This window comes from Myxocyprinus asiaticus, chromosome 24 (genome assembly GCF_019703515.2).
Source record: "Myxocyprinus asiaticus isolate MX2 ecotype Aquarium Trade chromosome 24, UBuf_Myxa_2, whole genome shotgun sequence".
NCBI lineage: Eukaryota > Metazoa > Chordata > Actinopteri > Cypriniformes > Catostomidae > Myxocyprinus > Myxocyprinus asiaticus.
The window spans coordinates 21832245-21853415 of record NC_059367.1 but is presented as its reverse complement, the minus strand read 5'-3'; the positions used below and the strand labels follow the sequence as shown (position 1 = coordinate 21853415).

The 21171-nt window shown below is 40.7% G+C and overlaps 1 protein-coding gene across 1 annotated transcript in view; it reads left to right on the top strand.

Annotated features, from left to right (window-relative positions):
- zmynd12 (zinc finger, MYND-type containing 12) overlaps window positions 1-21171 on the top strand; it is a 32626-nt gene that overhangs the window by 9741 nt on the left and 1714 nt on the right. The window contains exon 7 of the mRNA XM_051652507.1: window positions 20279-20424. Within this exon, the coding sequence (XP_051508467.1) occupies window positions 20279-20424 (146 nt within the window). The remainder of the gene's footprint in view (window positions 1-20278; window positions 20425-21171) is intronic.

Here is a 21171-nt window from a genome sequence, read left to right as displayed (position 1 = left end):
CAGGACACTTCCTCCTCCTCCTCCTCCTGGTCAGCTGGCTCCTCCCACATCACTGGATCGACCTTCAGTCCCTGCGAAACCATGGTCAAGGGGAACCTCAAACCCTCCGACTCCGCCTAAACCCTCCGAGCCCTGGACTCCGCCTTGGCTCTTAGTTCCCTCTGTCCCACCTCAGTTCTATGTCCCTTTGGCTCCACCGTGGTCCTTCAGCCAATCGGCTTCACCGGGGTCCCTTGTCCCTCCAGCTCCGCCTTGGTCAGTCGGTCACCTGGCTCCGCCTCGGCTCTCCGATCCTCCAGCTACGCTTCGTCACTCTGAGCCTCCAGCTTCACCGGGGACCTTCCCTACGGCTCCACCTCAGTCCTCAGTCCCACCAGCATGCCTCTGTCCTCAGATCCCCCAGCTCTGCCTCGGTCCTCTGAGCCTTCGGTGCTACTTTGGTCCTCTGAACCTTCGGCTCCACCCTGGCCCTTCGAGCTATCGGCTACTCTCCGGGCACCAAGATCCCCGGCTCCGCCTTCCCCGGCTCCACCTTCCCCGGCTCCGCCCACTTCCCCAGAGTCTCCTCCTCCAGCGGTTCTGCCTCCTAACCCAGTCCCTGCCCTATGGCTGCCTCCCAGGCCTCCTAACCCAGTCCCTGCCCTGTGGCTGCCTCCCAGGCCTCCTGACCCAGTCCCTGCCCTGTGGCTACCCCCCAGGCCCCCGGATCCATTCCCAGCCCCGAAGCCACCCCCCAGGCCTCCTGATCATCCTCCTTGAATCCTTCACCTTCTGCGTCACCCTATCCTCATCCATCTTTGGGTGCCAGGAGTTGCCCTTTAAAGGGGGGGTGGGGTAATGTCACAGTCTGTCTCCCTCATGTTCTTCATGGACTCTTATTTTGAAGTTTTCCTCCGGACTACATATCCCAGAATCCACTGCCCTCATCACTTCCATCTGTTTCCAATCCTCCTCACCTGTCCTCCATTCCATCATCAGTCATTGTTTGTATATATACCCTCCTGTTTTGTTCATTCCTTTGTCAGTCCTTGAAGTGTTACATTGTGTTAAGTTTGCATGTTGAGCTTTATTGTTTGTTTCCACTCAAGCATTTGTTATTAAAGGATTTAAAGTATTTACACCTGCGTCTCCCCTCTTCCTCTTCCACTCCATGAACCCAACGTTACTGACATTGAGTAATCTAACATCATATGTTACAAATGACATTTTACAGCATGTAATCTGTAGTGGAATAAATTTTAAAAGTAGCCCTGCCAAAGTGTCCACGGCCTGCAATTACATTTTTATTTGCCGTTTACACAGTAAACTGCTGTCACAGAGACTGGTGAAATATTGCAGGGCACTTATTTCAGTTATATTTTTTTAGGTAGAAGGAACATTTTCTGCATAATATGACATAAAAGAAATTGTCTACAGCATCTTTAACAGTAACCAAAAATAATCTGTGCTGTAAAAGTATTGTTAATTTTTACTTTATGGTAACTAATGTAATTAACTTATGTTAAAGTATTACCAGTAAAGTGTTCCCAGATATTTTTGCTGAAAAAAACAAGACAAAAATACTAAGTAAAAAATATATATTTTTGGAGTGAAAACATGGGATTAAAATCCTGGCAGATACTGTATATTTAATTCATGTTTATTGTTGTTATGATCACTTACTTCATGTATACTTCAGATGTAAAATGTCACATCTGTGCAATGCAGATTTAATTCTGTATAAGCATTCATAACAGCCTGTACCGGGACTGTGTGTGTTCAGGTATATATGGTTTACGAGGACTATTCACTAGCACTATTCTAGATTATACACATGTAATTATGCTATAAACGTGGTTTATGAGGACACCTCAAGTGTAAAAATGCAAAAAGGTTTCTGTGAGGGTTAAGTTTAGGGGAAGGGTTAGGGGATAGAAATTATCGTTAGATCTGTATAAAATCCATAAAATGCATGGAAGTCAATGGAGAGTCCCCACAATGATATGAAAACAAGTTTGTTTGTGTGTGTGTGTGTGTGTCTGCGTACTGTATGCAGCTTGTGTGTTTATTTTTGCTTTATATTTAGAATCATGTCATGAACTTGTGTTCCATGGCAAAACCTGTTTTACTCCACTGATAACTAAGATCAAGCATGACATGGCTGCAAGTGTGTTTGCATGCTCCTGCCCTAGTTCTCTCTCTAAGCCTATTAACCTCAGCTGTGTTTTGGCTTAGTCTTCCTGTGACGTGGCTGGATTAGCTCAGTGTCCATACTGTCTGTTCAGTGGTCAGTGTGCACTGATCCTTCCTGTTCACTGCCCTCTTTAACTACTGACCCAAAGTCAGTAGGCTGACACTGGTACCACCCTGCGGCCAGCCACATAATATTATAACTCCTGACCTGTACAGCAGGAAACAGCTCAGCCTGCATGTCCTTGTGTGTGTGTGTGATTTCACAGAGCAACATCAACAAGCATGACCCAATATTATTCAGGGACACAGACTCGCCACAGGTTTATTCTTATTCTCTATGTAGGGTACTAGACAGTCATACAGATAATGTCCGAAGGGAATAGAGCACTACAAAGCAAACATACAGTAACTACGCCAAAGAAAATGCAAAAAATGGCTTCAAACTTTTTGATTGTCCAGCCAAATGTTGATTATAAAATCTCATAGTGTTTTCTCTGAAAGTTGAACCCTTCGGTCACTGGACAGATTATAGTCTAAAAGACCCAATTTGACTCAATTTTGACAAAGTGAATAGTTTTGAATTTGCATGGCAGTATGGAGCTTAAAGCTGAAGTATGTAACTTTTTCAGTGTTAAAATTATTTCTTCTATCCCAGCTTAATATGCAGAGACAACTATAAGTAAGCCATGCATAGGTTAATTTTCTCGAAAACTGTTAACTCTGTCTCTGTGGGACTATAAAAATTCATGTGTTTGTTTTGAATGACCCGCCTAGACCCTCCCCAACAACATTACTCAACCAATGGTGTGAGTTGGGGGTGGAACTATCTGACAGTTTGAACAGCAGATGAGGGGCGTATTCGGAAAGCTGTTTTGAAAACATTGTTTTTTGCAATTCCATTCAGTGGCACTAATAATTACATACTGTACTTAAGCTTTAATGTCAGACTATGGTCACAGTTTAGTCAAGCAACTCAAAACATCTTCAAATGGGACAAACGCTCTGTAAATTAATGTTTCAAACACTAAATGATAGATCATGTTTCTGAATATCTAATAGAGATTCAGTGGAACTGCTTTAAAATAAAACTTCTTTCACAGGAATTATACCTGGTTTATTTACCTCAGAAGATCGAACACTGGAGGGGCATATTTGGTAGATAATAGAGATCTGGTTTCCACAAACTCTATCATATCTCTCTGACACTTTTGCATACCATTATAATAAGGGCCCAAGCACTGAAAGTGCGGAGGCCCTATTGTTCTTCTAAGGATTATTATTATTAGGGCCCAAGAACTGAAAGTGCGGAGGCCCTATTGTTCTTCTAAGAATTATTAGGGCCCAAGCACTGAAAGTACAACTTTCGTGCTGACAGTCATAAGCTCCGCCCAACAGGATGTTGGCCATTTTTTATTGTTTGTTTGAAAAATGCATTCTCTGGAATTTGAAATACTCCTTCTAGGGTATTCATGTTACAGGTAACAAATGTGGGCAACATAATGCAAGACTTTGATGATGCTAAATTGCGAATGGATTTTTGATATATCGAATGGTGTTGCCATAGCGATGCGATAAATTAATGTAAAAAAATGGGACACAGGAAGTGTCTCATATCTTCTGCGTGCATCGTGTGATTTCCATCAAAATTTAGCCGTATGTTTGGCCTTGAAATACCCCTTTTATTTACCTGAATTGCTTAAATTTTTTTAAGAATAATGTCAAGACAGTGCAGATTTAAAATTCTGAAGGGATTCGTGATATCTTAAATAGTGTTGCCATGGCAATGCATTAAATGTCATTATTCCTTTTTATGGATATTCACATGTTTTTGAGGTACTTGGCATGCATGAATTTTCATGATATTTTGCACACACATCAGAGTTGTCAGCCATTAGGCCTGGGAAAAAGTTAACACATGGGCGTGACTGGAGAGCTCTGTTGCGCCACCTTTTGACAAAAGTGGTGGAGTCAGTTTCTTCTATGGCCACCAAACTTGCTACATATATTGTTTTCATCAAGCTGGACAAATTTCAAAATTACAGTCATTAGCTCCACCCTACAGGAAGTTGGCTATTTTGGATTGAATATGCATTTTTTTGAAAATTGCAGGCCCTGAACTTTTGAATACTCCTTCTAGGGGATTCATGTGACTGGCACTAAACTTAGGCAATATTATGCCAAGACATTGAAGATGCTAAATTGTGAACAGATTTTTGATGTTTTGAACGGTGTTGCCATGGCGAGGCAATACATTAAGGACAAAAATGTGAAACAGGAAGTTCCTTATAACTCCTGTGTGCATTGTATGATTTTGATGAAAATTCAGCTGTATGTTTTGTAATGGGGGCTGATCACATTTATGTGGCTTTTATGGGTCACAGTCATAGCACCACCAACTGGCACCAGGAAGTAAGGCAATTTTATCAAACTTTGAAATAACCCTCTTGTGTTTACATGAATTGCTTCAAAATTATTTAGAATAATTTCAAGACACTGCTGATGTAAAATTGTAAAGGGATATTTGATATCTTAAATACTGTTGCCATTACAATTTATTGTGCAATTGAAAGCAGTTTTTAAAGTGAAATAAAAAGCTATAGAAGTCTAAGTTTATTGTAATGAAAATGTACTGCACAAACTTTTAATTTTTTATATAAATAAAATATAATAAATATATCAACTGAAATGTAAAAATACTAGAAAATCGAAGTCAGTTCTGTTCCAAATTTTAGATAGAGTGGCAAAGTGCTCAGATGCAGTACCAGAAATGTCCAAAAGAGGACAGACAAGCTCCATTGGTCAGAGGACAGCCAAGGTCCAAGAGGTCCTCACTTCAGCCTGTAGCATGATGATGTTCTGGATTAGATCCAATATGTACTGGATGTTGTAACGCATGTGCCGTATTGGATTTTGGCGATGTCATGATTGTTTGAACACGCATGCATTAACTCAGTGACACTGATGAACTGTTATTGTATGTGTTTTTAGCACTCATGTTGTCTTCGTTTGGTAACATTGTCATTGTTTATGTCTGGATTAATGAAATATATATATATATATATATATATATATATATATATATATATTTGTTATGGATGTTAGAATACCCACGTGCTGAATAGATCATTAATATTTCATGATATATGCATGCTTCATGTTTGTGTTTGTTGCAGAGCTTCAATAATTTTTTTATCACATGATCTTAGGTTTAAAAGCTAAATGTATTTTGTGATTAGTGTAAATTCATAAGTTATTAGTAGATTTAATGTGTGTAAAATACTTTGCCATTTTTAACGTGCTTGGTGTATAAATATGAAACAAGCCACCTCCGTGAAGTTGGCACACCATATAATTAAATCATTACCAAATCAATACCGTTCATTTGTGCTGTGTTTGTGCTGATTTGTGCCGCAAAAATTAATGTTTGTGCTGGTTCAGTGTTTGAGATATTAGACATAATTGTGTGATGTCACTTTCCAGCCGATGTGGTCCAAATCGCTCCAAACCGGTGCCGTTCATTTGTGCTCGATTTGTGCAGTTAAAAGAAACACTGTAACTATTTCCCTTCCTTAGATAGGCCTATAGCAAGAAACTTTTCGGGAGCAGTGACGTCAATCTCCAACCCATGTGGTCTAAATCGCTCCGAACCGGTGCCGTTCATTTGTGCTCGGTTTGTGTCATTAAAAGAAACACTGTACCTATTTCCCTGAATTCCTTAGAAATAGGAATTTGAATTCGGTAGCAGTGACGTCACTTTCCACCCCATGTCATCCAAATTGCACCAAACCGGTATCGTTCATTTGTGCTCGATTTGTGCCGTTAAAATTAATCTTGTATCTATTTCCCTTGCTTAAAAATAACAGCTCGTATTGGGAGCAGTGTGTCACAGTTATTCTCCGTTCTGTTCTCTGGACTCTTATTTTGAATTGGTTTTGTGTCATCCTTCCTTAGTTTCCCCCGGACTGCACTTCCCATAATGCACTGCCCTCATCTCTGCCATCTGTTCCCAATCCCCCTCACCTGTTCTCCATTCCCTCATCTGCACCTGCTTGTTTAAATTCCCTTCTGTTTTGTTAATTCCTTGTCAGTTCTCTTATTGTTATGTTGTGATGTTTAGCATGATATTTTGCTCCACTCCAGCGTTTGTTCTACTCCAGCGAGTTTCCTTGACTAATTCCACATATGATGTTTGTCCCACTCCAGCGTGTTTTCCTTGTATGCCATTAGTTCCACTCCAGCGTCAACCATTAAAGGACTGAAAAGTTACTCCTGCATCTCCTCTCTTCCACTCCAGTAACCAAACGTTACACAGTCACTCTCCACCCCATGTGGTCCAAATTGCTCAGAACCGGTGTCATTTGTTTGTGTTGATTTGTGCCATTAAAAGAAACTGAAACTATTTATCTTCCTTAGAAATATTCAAAATATTTGTTTGAAATTTCAGCGCAATGTTTGAAAACGTTTTAGGTACCGTTCACATGCTGGAATGCATTGTTGCAATAAAATTACACACAGAGCTACAAAAGAGCAAAACGTAGGTGTCTCAACTCTAGACGTTTAACACTTTAGGTTCTTTTTAACTTGACATAGCATTTAAAAACACGAACATGCCGTCAAAGATGTCTATCTATCGCACGTTTACATTGAAATCAATTATAAAATGGTGCAGATGGACACAAAAACGCACTCAGTGTGAACAGCCCCTCAGTGTTAGACTGAAACTCTGTAGAAAAGTTTGGTCACACTTGCCTATTCTTTATTATTTGTTACTGCACATTTTAGATTTTGGTGTATAACATCAGCAAAATTAAGAAGTAACAAAAGTATGGAAACAATGCAGTGACAATTTTTTTAAAAATCAGATACATCTTATATTTGAACTTCTTCAGTGTAGCCTTTTGTCTGTTCCAGCTCTGCACAGAGTTCATTTTCTCAGTCAACTTCATGTGCATCCTGGGATGCTTTTTAAACAGTATTGAATGATTTCATTTGCTGGACACTTGTTGGCTAGTTTTCTTTAAAAACATTTTTTTAAATAAACAAATAAATAAAAGGTTTGTTTAGACATCTATAATTAGGCACAATTTATTTTTAGTACAGAAATAATCCCCAGTGTTTAACAATAAGCCTTTAGATCAAAAGGTTTTGAGATTATGAGAAACAGAATTAGTCAGTGTCCTTTGGACTGGTTATTTAGGCTATATTTATTTTATATTTATAAGTTCTTGATATAAATTTTATTTACTAACTTTTACTATTTTTTATTTGATTTGCATTATATCTTGCTATGTTTTGCTATTGCTATAGATAAATCAAGGATAACTGAGTTTCAAGTTTTTAGTTTACATTTTTAAGCTTAAAGTAACCATTTAAATTGATTTTAATAAGGACAATTTCGAAATTTTACCTAACAATTTGGTCAAATTATCTTCAGAAAAAGTGACTTTAGCTGAAAGGTGAGTAGTTTGCATCCCTGGTTTAAATATCAGACCAAATCTGATATTTCCTGACAGAGAGATGTGTTTGAGTTTGATGTGGTGAAAGATTAAATCTTTGCCCAAAAATGAATGCTTCAATGATACCAAACATGGCACAAACTTAGAAGCGAGCACAAACAATGAAGACAGGTGAGAGTGATTGACATGGGGTTTAGCCTGCACGATTTCACGGCTACCAAAAGCTATCTTGTTAAATAAAATAAAAAACAAAAAAGGAATATGTTATGATGTTTCTTTTAACAGCACAAACCGGCACAAACGAATCAAATCAAAAAAATCAAATCACTTTATTGTCACACAGCCATATACACAAGTGCAATGGTGTGTGAAATTCTTGGGTGCAGTTCCGATCAACATAGCAGTCGTGACAGTGATGAGACATATACCAATTTACACTAACATCAAATTAACACAACACAATTTAAACATCTGTTATACACATAATTACACTCAACAATATACAAATAATAACATACACTGTATAGTATACAATATGCTGTTTTTTGTTTTGTTTTTTGTTTTTTTTGTTTTTTACTATATAGATACACATTATTCAATAAAATGAAAAATAAATATATATATATATATATATATATATATATATATATATAAAAAGTATAAATATATATATATAGAATGTACAGTATTGTACTGTATTGACATTCAGGCTGTCGGTTGATAGTCAGTTGTTAAGAGAGAACATAATATAATAATAATAATATAATTTATAATAGTCCGGTGTGAGATATAAGAGTAAGGGTAATAAAGTGCAGTGCTGATGTATTTTGATCGTGGGAGATCAAGAGTTCAGAAGTCTGATTGCTTGGGGGAAGAAGCTATCATGGAGTCGGCTGGTGCGGGTCCTGATGCTGCGATACCGCCTACCTGATGGTAGCAGTGAGAACAGCCCATGGCTCGGGTGGCTGGAGTCTCTGATGATCCTCCGAGCTTTTTTCACACACCGCCTTATATATATTTCCTGGAGGGAGGGAAGCTCACCTCCGATGATGTGTCTGGCAGTTCGCACCACCCTTTGCAGTGCTTTGCGGTTGTGGGCAGTGCTATTGCCGTAGCAGGCGGAGATACAGCCAGTCAGGATGCTCTCCACAGTGCAGGTGTAGAACCGTGTGAGGATGTGGCGGTTCATTCCAAACTTCCTCAGCCGTCTCAGGAAGAAGAGGTGCTGATAAGCCTTCTTCACAACGACTTCAGTGTGGACGGACCATGTGAGTTCCTCAGTGATGTGGACACCCAGGAACTTGAAGCTGCTGACTCTCTCCACTGGTGCTCCATTGATGGTGATGGGACTGTGTTCTCTGTCTTTTCTTCTGAAGTCCACCACAAGCTCCTTTGTCTTACTGACGTTGAGGGAGAGGTTGTGCTCCTGACACCAGTGTGTCAGAGTGTGCACCTCCTCTCTGTAGGCTGTTTCATCATTGTCAGTGATCAGACCTACAACCGTCGTGTCATCAGCAAACTTAATGATGGCATTGGAGCTATATGTTGCCACACAGTCATGTGTGTACAAGGAATACAGTAGTGGGCTGAGAACACAGCCCTGCGGGGCTCCAGTGTTGAGGGTTAGTGATGAGGAGATGAGTTAGTGATGAGGAGATGAGTTAGTGATGAGGAGATGAGGATGAGGAACGACACCGGTTTGGAGCGATTTGGACCACATGGGGTGGAGAGTGACATCACCACTCTCGAATGTTATTTCTAAGGAAGGGAAATAGATACAAGATTAATTTTAACGGCACAAATCAGCACAAATCGAGCACAAATGAACGATACCGGTTTTGGTGCGATTTGGATGACGGGGTGGAGAGTGATGTCACTGTTACCGAATTCAAATTCTTCTTTCTTTCTTTTTTCTTTTTTTTTCCTCCCCAATTTGGCATGCCCAATTCCCAATGCGCTCTAGGTCCTTGTGGTGGCTTAGTCACTTGCCTCAATCTGGGTGGCGGAGGACGAATCTCAGTTGCCTCTGCGTCTGAGACAGTCAATCCGTGCATCTTATCACTTGGCTTGTTGAGCGCATTACAGTGGAGACCTAGCACGTGTGGAGGCTTCATGCTATTCTCCGCGGCATCCACACACAACACACCACGCATCCCATCGAGAGCGAGAACCTCATTATAGCTACCACGAGGAGGTTAATCCAACGTGACTCTACCCTAGAGTTGGTGGTGTTAAACTGTCCTTCAATTTTGTTCCTGTCATGTCAAGGAAATTACATTTATATTTCCTGTTGACACACTAAAGCTGAAGATATAAATAACCATCTTAAGACAAAGGCTTTTCTGAATGTGCCTAAGAATGTGCCTTTTTCATCTTATGTGCCTAAGACTTTTGCACAGTACTGTATATATATATATATATATATATATATTTACACACACACACATATTAACAGTTCGGCCTTCATACAGTGATGCTTAGTCCAATCTGGCCCTCGACCTAAAATGAGTTTGACACCCCTGGTGTAAGGGAAAGCAGTTCCCTATCTGTCACTCACTCGACGTTGTGTTGATGTAGTGACACTAGGGGTCACTCTTGGGAGCCCGAGACACCTCTGGTCTTTGATAAAAGGCCAATGAAAATTGGCGAGTGGTATTTGCATGCCACTCCCCCAGACATACGGGTATAAAAGGAGCTGGTATGCAACCACTCATTCAGATTTTCTCTTCGGAGCTGAACGGTCATGCTCACTGAGCTGAATTCCCACAACTGTTCATTCACCTCTGCTGGATCTGACGGCGCATTTCAGCGGCTTCTCCCCCCTGCACTGGTGCAATGCAGAGAATGCCCCTGGGTGCGTTGGCAGAAATAAAAGAGTATATTTCTCTAAAAGAGTATATTTCTCTAAAAGAGCGGCACACACAGAACGTCTTTTTAAAGATGCGTCTTTCTAAAGATGCTTTTCCGATTGTGTGTTATTCCTGGTTGCGCTTGTTATCTCTCGCCTTCTGACGGTCACGATAACTGTCTTTCATGTCTGGGCACTGATCACGCGGAGACAGCGTTCGTGGATGGTCATGTTCTCATTGTGAGGACATGTCCATGGCAACGATGTGGTCATGGCTCGCCTTCGTAAGAAAGCAAGCCACCCCAGAGGCTCCCCGCCTCGGTCCTTTTACCCACGGGTATGAGGCCAGCGCGGCTAGCACTGGGGGCGATTTGGGGACCCCAATGGGACCGCCTCTGCCGGGTATCCCCCCGCGGACCTCCCATTCCCCAGCATGCTCATCTGCCCCGATCGGGCTTCCGGATGAGTCCACCGGCTCGTCTCACGGCGAGTTCAACCTCTTATTCGGAGCCAGTGAAAGTGATGAGCTCCCGTTCCTTTCTTCCCGGAAGTGCATGAAGAGCTGACAAGGTCGTGGGAGGCACTTTTTACTGCCCGGTCCCGATCTTTTCAGCTTCCCCGCCCTCACTACCCTCGATGGTGGGGCGGCCAAGTGCTATTCGGCAATCCCCCAGTGGATAAAGGCACGCGTGGTGCACCTATGCCCACAGACCGCTGCCACCTGGCGCGGGTGCCCAAAGCCCCCGTCCAAGGCCTGTAGGTTTACGTTGTCTCTGACGGCCAAGGCCTACGGTGCCGCTGGACAAGCCGCCTCCGCCCTGCATGCCATGGCTCTCCTGCAAGTCCGCCAAGGTGCTAAAGGAACTGCCCCGGGTAGTTCCACCCCGGGATTGATGCAGGAACAGCGCTCAGTGACCGACCTCGCTCTCCGAGCAACGGAGGTCACGGCGCGGTCTCTCGGGTGGATGATGTCCACATTATTGGTCCAGGAGCGCCACCTTTGGCTCAACCTGGTTGAGATGGGTGAGGCCGACAGGACACGATTCCTTGCTGCCCCCATCTCCCAGGCTGGTCTATTCAGTGACACCATCAAGGACTTTGCCCAGCAGTTCTTGACGGTGGAGCAGTAGACAGATGCTAGCCAGCATATCCTGCACACGCTAACTAAGAGCCCTATTCTGGGGTAGGTGCTCCGCATGTGGCAGTTCCCTGTAAGGCTAACCCCATGCGATATATATCTTCCACTAATTCATTTCCCTGTTGGCAAACCGCGTCTTCCTTGGGCAGAGCCCCTCTGCCCCGGTCTCCATGTTTGTAGTAACTCCTCCCCCATTGGGCAGGATCTACCTTGAAGACTCTCCACATGGTTGGAAAGACCATGTGACGTATTTTTCCACTTAAATATCCCCCCCTCTCTTTGGGCGAGGTGTGGTCTCCGCTTTGTCTTCCCCTTGGGAGGGACACCCCCCGACTAGACCTGGTGGCCCAGTCGGATAATCCCCCTTCTTTTTTAGGGAGTGGAAAAAAAGAAGGGGAAAAGAGGCCACGACTGGGTTAAGCCTGTCTCTATCTTTTGGGTAGTCGACTTGTCCCCAGAAAGGGCCATTCGACACTCATAACTATGTTGGGGGAGGTTACATGTCCACCTGGTGTGCACACAGTAGTCTGCTCACCACACACCGCCAGTTCACGTAACACAGTTCAGCCAATTGTGGCATTTCGTATAGGGACCCCTAGTGTCACTACATCGACACAACGTCGAGTGAGTGACAGATAGGGAACGTCATGGTTACTTGTGTAACCTCCATTCCCTGATGGAGGGAATGAGACGTTGTCTCCCTCCTGCCACAACGCTGAACTACCCGCTGAAATGGCCGGACTTTATATCGGTTCCTCAGCATAAAACCTGAGTGAGTGGTTGCATACCAGCTCCTTTTATACCCGTATGTCTGGGGGAGTGGCATGCAAATACCACTCGCCAATTTTCATTGGCCTTTTATCAAAGACCAGAGGTGACTTGGGCTCCCAAGAGTGACCCCTAGTGTCACTACATCGACACAACATCTCGTTCCCTCCATCAGGGAACGGAGGTTACACAAGTAACCGTGACGTTTTTAAAGTGAAATAAAAAAAGCTTATTGAAATGAAAATGTACTGCACAAACTTTTTCATATATATATATATATATATATATATATATATATAAAATGTAAAAATACTAGAAATTCAAAGCCCTTTCTGTTCTAAATTTTAGGTCGAGTGGCAGTGTATTGAGACGCAGTACTAGAAATGTCCAATAGAGGACAGCCAAGCTCCATTGTTCAATGATTCCCAAAAGATCACATCTGCACAATTATCTGAGTAAACTAGGCAGGAATTGGCATAAAAACAATATGAATTTGAGAACAATAATACAAAAAGATAATTTATATGAAAGCATTTTCTAAGGACAGGACATGTCTTTTATAATTTTTGTAATTTTCATAAAATGTGGGAGAGTAAGATATAAAGTTTGGGATCTAAATAAAACTAATGTTAGAAACACCTCTCAAATCACATGTGAAGTGACAAAATTTTATTGCACAACATTATATAAAATGTGTACAAGATTAGAAATATTAGAATAACTTCTAAAATAGCTGGTTACAATACAAGTGCTGTTTGCAATTTTGAGCCAGCAACTATTTTCATTTTCAACAAACATATTATATTTTTTTCTGCCATTAATTATACAAGATAATTCCTCTGGATCGCTCGAATTGATCACATGGTTGATGCTGCTTTATAAACTGAGAAAGGCCAGCCCATGTAACCATGGATACCTCACACTATTGCCTAAACAGAATTAAGATTTATTGTATTAATATATTATTTAATAAGAATAACAAGTAAGTCCCAATGCCTGGTTGCATAAAACACCTTAAGTTTTTCCCTTAAGTATAACACTTACTGTAAAGTGTGATTTTCCCTTAATGAGGGTGTTGCATATAATCCCTTAGACAGTTCTCTTAGCTAAGGGAAACTGTTAAGGGATTTTCCACAGTGAGACAGATTTTACCGTAATAAAATTCTACTGTTACCATGGATACAACATGTCCTTACCTACTTTCAGAAGATTGTAATTGTCCCGACCATTACGGGTATGCAATTCTCACTTCTCGTAGTGGATCAGCCACTATGAGATCAAAGGCAGATATTACAGAGGTATATAATGATGATTTGTGAGTTTTCACTGCAAAACAACCACAAAAAAATGCAGCAAATTGCTTCGCAAAATTTGAGAAAAGCCGCAGCAAAATCAGTCATTTTGTAATCCCAGCTAGCCAAATTACATGGCCATTTCCTAACTACACTGTAATTTGATGGCCAAACTTTTGTTGTGGCAATGAAACTGATTACGTTGTGACAACCGGAAAAGACACAATGTAACTTTGGAACGGTGCCAGTCTGTCATGATGATGTTGTGGCAACGTTGTGGATCAATAGTTTTTTGTTGGTAACCAGTTGTTAATTTTTGCTTTTAATAATTATTCTATGGGCAGACATGCAGTATTCTAACCTAATTTATGTCCTCATTTGCCCAACATTAATTTAGAGGCTATTTAAACAGTTGTGTGTATGAATAACGAATGCAGACTCAAAGTTAATGTACTTCATTTATTTTGACAGTGAACAGAGAAAAAATGCAACAATAAAAGAAATTGAAACCTATTGTCACAGAATTGCAATGAAATTACAAGCCTAAATGACTTCTGTGCTCATGTTAAAATCTACTTAGACCATCTTAACACTGAATGCCTTGAATTACATTTGTTCATTTAATTTAAAGCCATTTTAAGGATAAATAAAAATAAATGGCTTCATTACAATATAATCTTTAGATCTACATATTTTTTCAGTAAATAATTGTATTAAATTATAGCAAAAATTTTAAATTAATCAGTTAGTAAAAATAAATTACAATTAACAATTAAACATTGACTGATGGGCATGCAGGGGGACTCTATAGCTCCCCCTTGAAAACTGACATGTAAGGGGGGCTCTGTACCACCCCCATTTTCACCTACAGTCACCAAAATTGGTACATCTTATCAAGCCGAACAACTTTCATACTCACAGTCATTAGCTCTGCCCAACAGGAAATCAGCCAATTTGGATTTTCTGAAAATCACAGTCTCTTAACTTTTAAATACTCCTCCTAGGGGATTCATGTGACTGGCACCAAATTTGTGCAACATCATGCCAAGACATTCTAGATGCTAAATTGCAAACAGATTTTTGATATTGTGAAAGGTGTCACCATGGTGAAGCAATACATTTATGGCAAAAAATGAGAAACAGGAAGTGCCTTATATCTTCTGTGTGCATTGTGTGATTTTGATGAAAATTCAGCTGTATGTTTGGTAATGGGGGATGATCACATTGATGTGGCTATGGCATTTTTCACATACTTTGAAATAGTCCTCTTGTGTTTACATGAATTGCTTCAAAATTCTTTAGAATAATGTCAAGACACTGCTGATATTAAGTTGTTAAAGAATATTTGAAATCTTAAATAGTGTTGCCATGGCAACACATTGTTATTATTCCTTTCTTCCTATATTTGGGTGATTTTGATGCACTTGGCATGCTTAAAATTTCATGACATTCTGCACACACATCAAAGTCGTCAGCCATTAGGACTGGGCAAAAGTTCACACATGGGCATGTAGGGGTGGCTCTGTAGCACCCCCTTTAAAATGGGCAAGTAACGGGGTCTTTGTAGAACCCCCATTATTAACTAATGTCACCAAACTTGGTACATATATTTTTCTCATCAAGCCAAACAACTTTCATACTTTCAGTCATTAGCTCACCCAACAGGAAGTCGGCCATTTTGGATTTTCTGAAAATCGCAGGCTCTGAACTGTTAAATACTCCTCCTAGGGGATTCATGTGACTGCCACCAAATTTGTGCAACATCATGCCAAGACATTGTAGATGTGAAATTGCGAACAGATTTTTTATATTTTGAACAGTGCCGTGATGGCAAAGCAATACATTTATGCCGAAAATTGGGAAACAGGAAGTGCCTTATATCTTCTGTGTGCATTGTGTGATTTTGATGAAAATTCAGCTGTATGTTTAGTAATGAGGGCTGATCACATGGATGTGGATATTATGGGTTACGGTCATAGTGCCACCAACTGGCAGCAGGAAATATGGCAATTTTCGCATATTTTGAAATACATGAATTGCTACAAAATTCTTTAGAATAATGTCAAGACACTACTGATGTAAAATTGTCAAGGGATATTGATATCTTAAATAGTGTTGCCATGGCAACACATTAATTGTTATTACTCCTTTTTTCCTATATTTGGGTGTTTTTGAGGCACTTGGCATACTTTTATTTTTATTTTTTTTATTTATTTTTTTTGGGGGGGGGGGGATTTTTCCCTTTTTTCACGCAATTTGGAATGCCCAATTCCCAGTGCGCTTTTAAGTCCTTGTGGTTGCGTAGTGATTCGCCTCAGACCGGGTGGCTGAGAATGAATCCCAGTTGCCTCCGCGTCTGAGACCATCAACCCGCGCATCTTATCACGTGGCTTGTTGAGCGCGTTGCCACGGAGGCATAGCGCGTGTGGAGGTTTCACGCCACCCACTGCAGCATCTGCGCTCAACTCACCATGCGCCCCACCAAGAACGAACCACATTATAGCGAGCACGAGGAGGTTACCCCATGTGACTCTACCCTCCCTAGCAACCGGGCCAATTTGGTTGCTTAGGAGACCTGGCTGGAGTCACTCAGCATGCCCTGGGATTCGAACTAGTGAACTCCAGGGGTGGTAGCCAGTGTCTTTTACCACAGAGCTACCCAGGCCCCTGGCACCTGGCATGCTTAAAATTTTATGAAATTTTGCACACACATCAGAGTCGTTGGCCATTAGGGCTGGGCAAAAGTTCATGCATGGGCATGTAGGGAGGGCCCCTTAAAATGGGCTTGTAAGAAGGCCTCTGTAGCACCCCCATTTTCACCTACAGTCACCAAAATTGGTACATATACAGCAGGGGAAATAAGTATTGAACGCTTTAAAAAATTTTTCAGTAAATATATTTTTAATGAGGCTATTCACATGAAATTTTCACCAGACATCAGTATTAACTCAAGAAATCCACAAATGTCAAGAATTCACAACATTAAAGTCCATAAATAAAGTTATGTGCAATAAAGTGGAATGACACAGGAAAAAAGTATTGAACACGCTAACTGAAATTTATTTAATACTTAGTGGAGAAGCCCTTGTTTGTAATGACAGCTTCAAGATGCTTCCTGTATGAAGAAATTAATCGGCCGCAGTATTCAGGTGTGATTTTGGCCCATTCTTCTAAACATATTGTCTTTAAATCTTGAAGATTCCGGGGGGCCCTCTTGTGAACCTTGATCTTTAGCTCTTTCCACAAATGTTCAATTGGATTCAAATCAGTTGATTGACTGGGCCATTCTAACACCTTGATTTTTTTTCTCTGAAACCAATTGAGAGTTTCCTTTGCTGTATTCTTTGGATTGTTGTCCTGCTGGAAGGTCCACCCACATCTCATCTTCATCGTCCTGGTGGATGGCAGCAGATTCTTCTCAAGAATCTCCCGGTAAAGGGCTCCATTCATCGTTCCTTCAATTATATGAAGTCTGCCAGTACCATGCGATGAAAACCCCCACACCATGATGCTTCCACCTCCAAACTTCACTGTTGGTATAGTGTTTTCAGGGTGATGTGCAGTGCCATTTCTTCTCCAAACATGGTGTGAAGTATGACAGCCAAAAAGTTAAATTTAGCTCTCGTCCGACCAGACTACACAGACTACACGAGGTTCAACATGCCTTTTCTTTAGTAATGGAGTCTTGCGGGGTGAGCGTGCATAGAGGCCATTGTGGTGGAGTGCATTGCCTATTGTTTTCTCTGTGACGATGGTACCTGCTGCCTCCAAGTGTTTCTGGAGCTCTTTCCGAGTGGTCCTTGGCTCTTGGGCTACCCTTCTGACTATTCTTCTGACTCCCTGGTCAGAAATCTTGCGAGGAGCTCCTGTGCGTGGCCGGTTGATGAGGGAGTGATGTTGCTTCCACTTGCAGATAATGGCCCCAATGGTGCTTACTGGAAGATTCAGAAGTTTTGAAATACGTCTGTATCCAATTCCAGCAATATGTTTTGCAACAATAAGGTTGCGAAGGTCTTGGGAGAGCTCTTTGCTTTTACCCATCATGAGATGTTTCTGTGTGACACCTTGGTAATGAAAAGCCTTTTTATAGACCATCAGTTTACTAACCCAGCTGATATTAATTTGCACAGATAGGAGGTATAATTACTTTCTAACTGCTTACGGATTTCAGCTGATTCCTTGCCTTACCTTGCCTTGGAGAACTGCTTTTTCTTAGCGTCTTCAATACTTTTTTCCTGTGTCATTCCACTTTATTACACAACTTTATTTATGGACTTTAATGTTGTGAATCTTTACATTTGCGTATTTCTTGAGTTAATACTGATGTCTGATGAAAATTTTCATGTGAATAGCCTCATTAAAAATATATTTACTGAAAAAAATATTGATGCGTTCAATACTTATTTCCCCCACTGTATAGTTCTCATTAAGCCAGACAACTTTCATAATTATAGTTATTAGCTCCGCCCAACAGGAAATCTGCCATTTTGGATTTTTTGAATATTGCAGTCTCTGAACTTTTAAATACTCCTCCTAGGGGATTCATGAGACTGTCACCACATTTAGACAACATTATGCTAAGACATTGAAGATGCTAAATTATGAACACGTTTTTTATATATCACATGATGTTGCCATGGCGAGGCATTAAATTAATGGTGAAAATTGGGAAACAGGAAGTGTGTCATATCTGTATGATTTAGATTAAAATTGAGATGTACAGTTGAAGTCAGAAGTTTACATACACCTTAGCCAAATACATTTAAACTCAGTTTTTCACAATTTCTGACATTTAATTGCAGAAAACATTACCTGTCTTAGGTCAGTTAGGATCACTACTTTATTTAAAGAATGTGAAATGTCAGAATAATAGTAGAGAGAATTATTTATTTCAGCTTTTATTTCTTTCCTCACATTCCCAGTGGGCCAGAAGTTTACATACACTTTGTTAGTATTTGGTAGCATTGCCTTTAAATTGTTTAACTTTGGTCAAACATTTTGGGTAGCCTTTCACAAGCTTCTCACTATAAGGTGCTGGAATTTTGGCCCATTCCTCCAGACAGAACTGGTGTAACTGAGTCAGGTTTGTAGGCCTCCTTGCTCACACACACTTTTTCAGTTCTGCCCACAAATTTTCTATCTGATTGAGGTCAGGGCTTTGTGATGGCTACTCCAATACCTTGACTTGGTTGTCCTTAAGCCATTTTGCCACAACTTTGGAGGTATGCTTGGGGTCATTGTCCATTTGGAAGACCCATTTGTGACCGAGCTTTAACTTCCTGGCTGATGTTTTGAGATGTTGCTTCAATATATCCACATAGTTTTCATTCCTCATGATGCCATCTATTTTGTGAAGTGCACCAGTCCCTTCTGCAGCAAAGCACCCCCATGCTTCACGGTTGGGATGGTGTTCTTCGGCTTGCAAGCCTCACCCTTTTTCCTCCAAACATAACGATGGTAATTATGGCCAAACAGTTCCATTTTTGTTTCATCAGACCAGAGGACATTTCTCCAAAAAGTACGATCTTTGTCCCCATGTGCACTTGCAAACTGTAGTCTGGCTTTTTTATGGTGGTTTTGGAGCAGTGGCTTCTTCCTTGCTGAGCAGCCTTTCAGGTTATGTCGATATAGGACTCGTTTTATTTGTGGATATAGATACTTGCCTACCTGTTTCCTCCAGCATCTACACAAGGTCCTTTGCTGTTGTTCTGGGATTGATTTGCACCAAACTACGTTCATCTCTTGGAGACAGAATGAGTCTCCCTGTGCGGTATGATGGCTGCGTGGTCCCATGGTGTTTATACTTGAGTACTATTGTTTGTACAGATGAACATGGTACCTTAAGACATTTGGAAATTGCTCCCAAGGATTAACCAGACTTGTGGATGTCCACAATTTTTTTTCTGAGGTCTTGGCTGATTTATTTTGATTTTCCCATGATGTCAAGCAAAGAGGCACCGAGTTTGAAGGTAGGCCTTAAAATACATCCACAGGTACACCTCCAACTGACTCCAATTAGCCTATCAGAAGCTAATTTGTCTGGAATTTTTAAAGCTGCTTAAAGGCACAGTTAACTTAGTGTATGTAAACTTCTGACCCACTGGAATTGTAATATAGTCAATTAAAAGTGAAACAACCTGTGTTTAAACAATTGTTGAAAAAATTACTTGTATCATTGCACAAAGTTGATGTCCTAAATGACTTGCCAAAACTATAGTTTGCTAAAATGAAATCTGTGGAGTGGTTAAAAAATGAGTTTTAATGACTTCAACATAAGTGTATGTAAACTTCTGACTTCAACTGTATGTTTAATCTTGGTGGCTAAAAACATGGATGTGACTATTTTGGGTCACAGTCATAGCACCACCACTTGGCAGCAGGAAGTGTGGCTCTTACTACAGACTTTAATATAGTACTTTTATATTTAACCAAATTGCTTCAAAATTGTTTAGAATAATGTCAAATGCATGTGTCCACCTTGCATTGTTTTCCAAAAGCCACTGGGTGGAAATGGACCCATGGTGCTTGGGCCTGTCATCGCTGCTTGTAGCTATATTTGAAATTAAGATTACTCTTGTGTGTGTGTATGGGTGTGTTTTTGTAGATGAGTCCCAGTGTGTGGAGGCTGATCAGATATTGAGATGTATTTTAGAGTTTGAGGAACAATGTGTGAAACCTCGCCCTTCCCAGTCAGCCATGTTGGCTCATTCTCTGGCTATGCTGTGGTTGCTGAGCAACAACTACACCAAGGTAAACAAAAAACAACAACATATCATTTTATACCAGTTTAAGATGCTATTGAAATATCCCATTCATTACCATCATATTACAAATTTACAATACACTCCTTAATTCAATGCACACCTCCTCACCACAGCCTTACATAACCAAATAACAATTGGAAATAACCAAACCTTAACCACTACTGCTTACCAAAGTTCAGAAAGAGCTACAGATACAAAGATGTTGTTTTATGTCTTTCATTAACACCCTAAAAGTTGTCTAGGGCTTATCCATGGAGCTATTTTTCTTATTCCTCAGTGCATCACTTCTTAGTATATTGAAGGTTCTGAGGTGGAAGGGTTGAATCTAGATTTGGATGTACATTTAGTGTTGAGAATGTTTAGGTTATTTGACTTCGGTGTGGATTAACACAAATGACTAAAGCCATGAAGGAAATTAAGAGTCAGACTGTTCCAGTGCTATTCTGGTCATAACGGGATACTCCTTTAGGATTCCTTCTGCCTCTGAGATAGAATACACCTAAACTCCCCCAGATCTAATATCAGACTACAACAAATAACCCCCATTTCATATCACATTACTACTAAACTTTTCAGTTCTCATTTCAAACAACAGCTAAAGGGATAGCTCACCCATAAATGGAAATTCTGTCATTAACCTCACCCTCATGTTGTTTCAAGCCTGTATGTCTTTCATTCATCCATGGAATGCAAAAGATGTTAGGCAGAATGTTAGTCAGTCACCATTCACTAA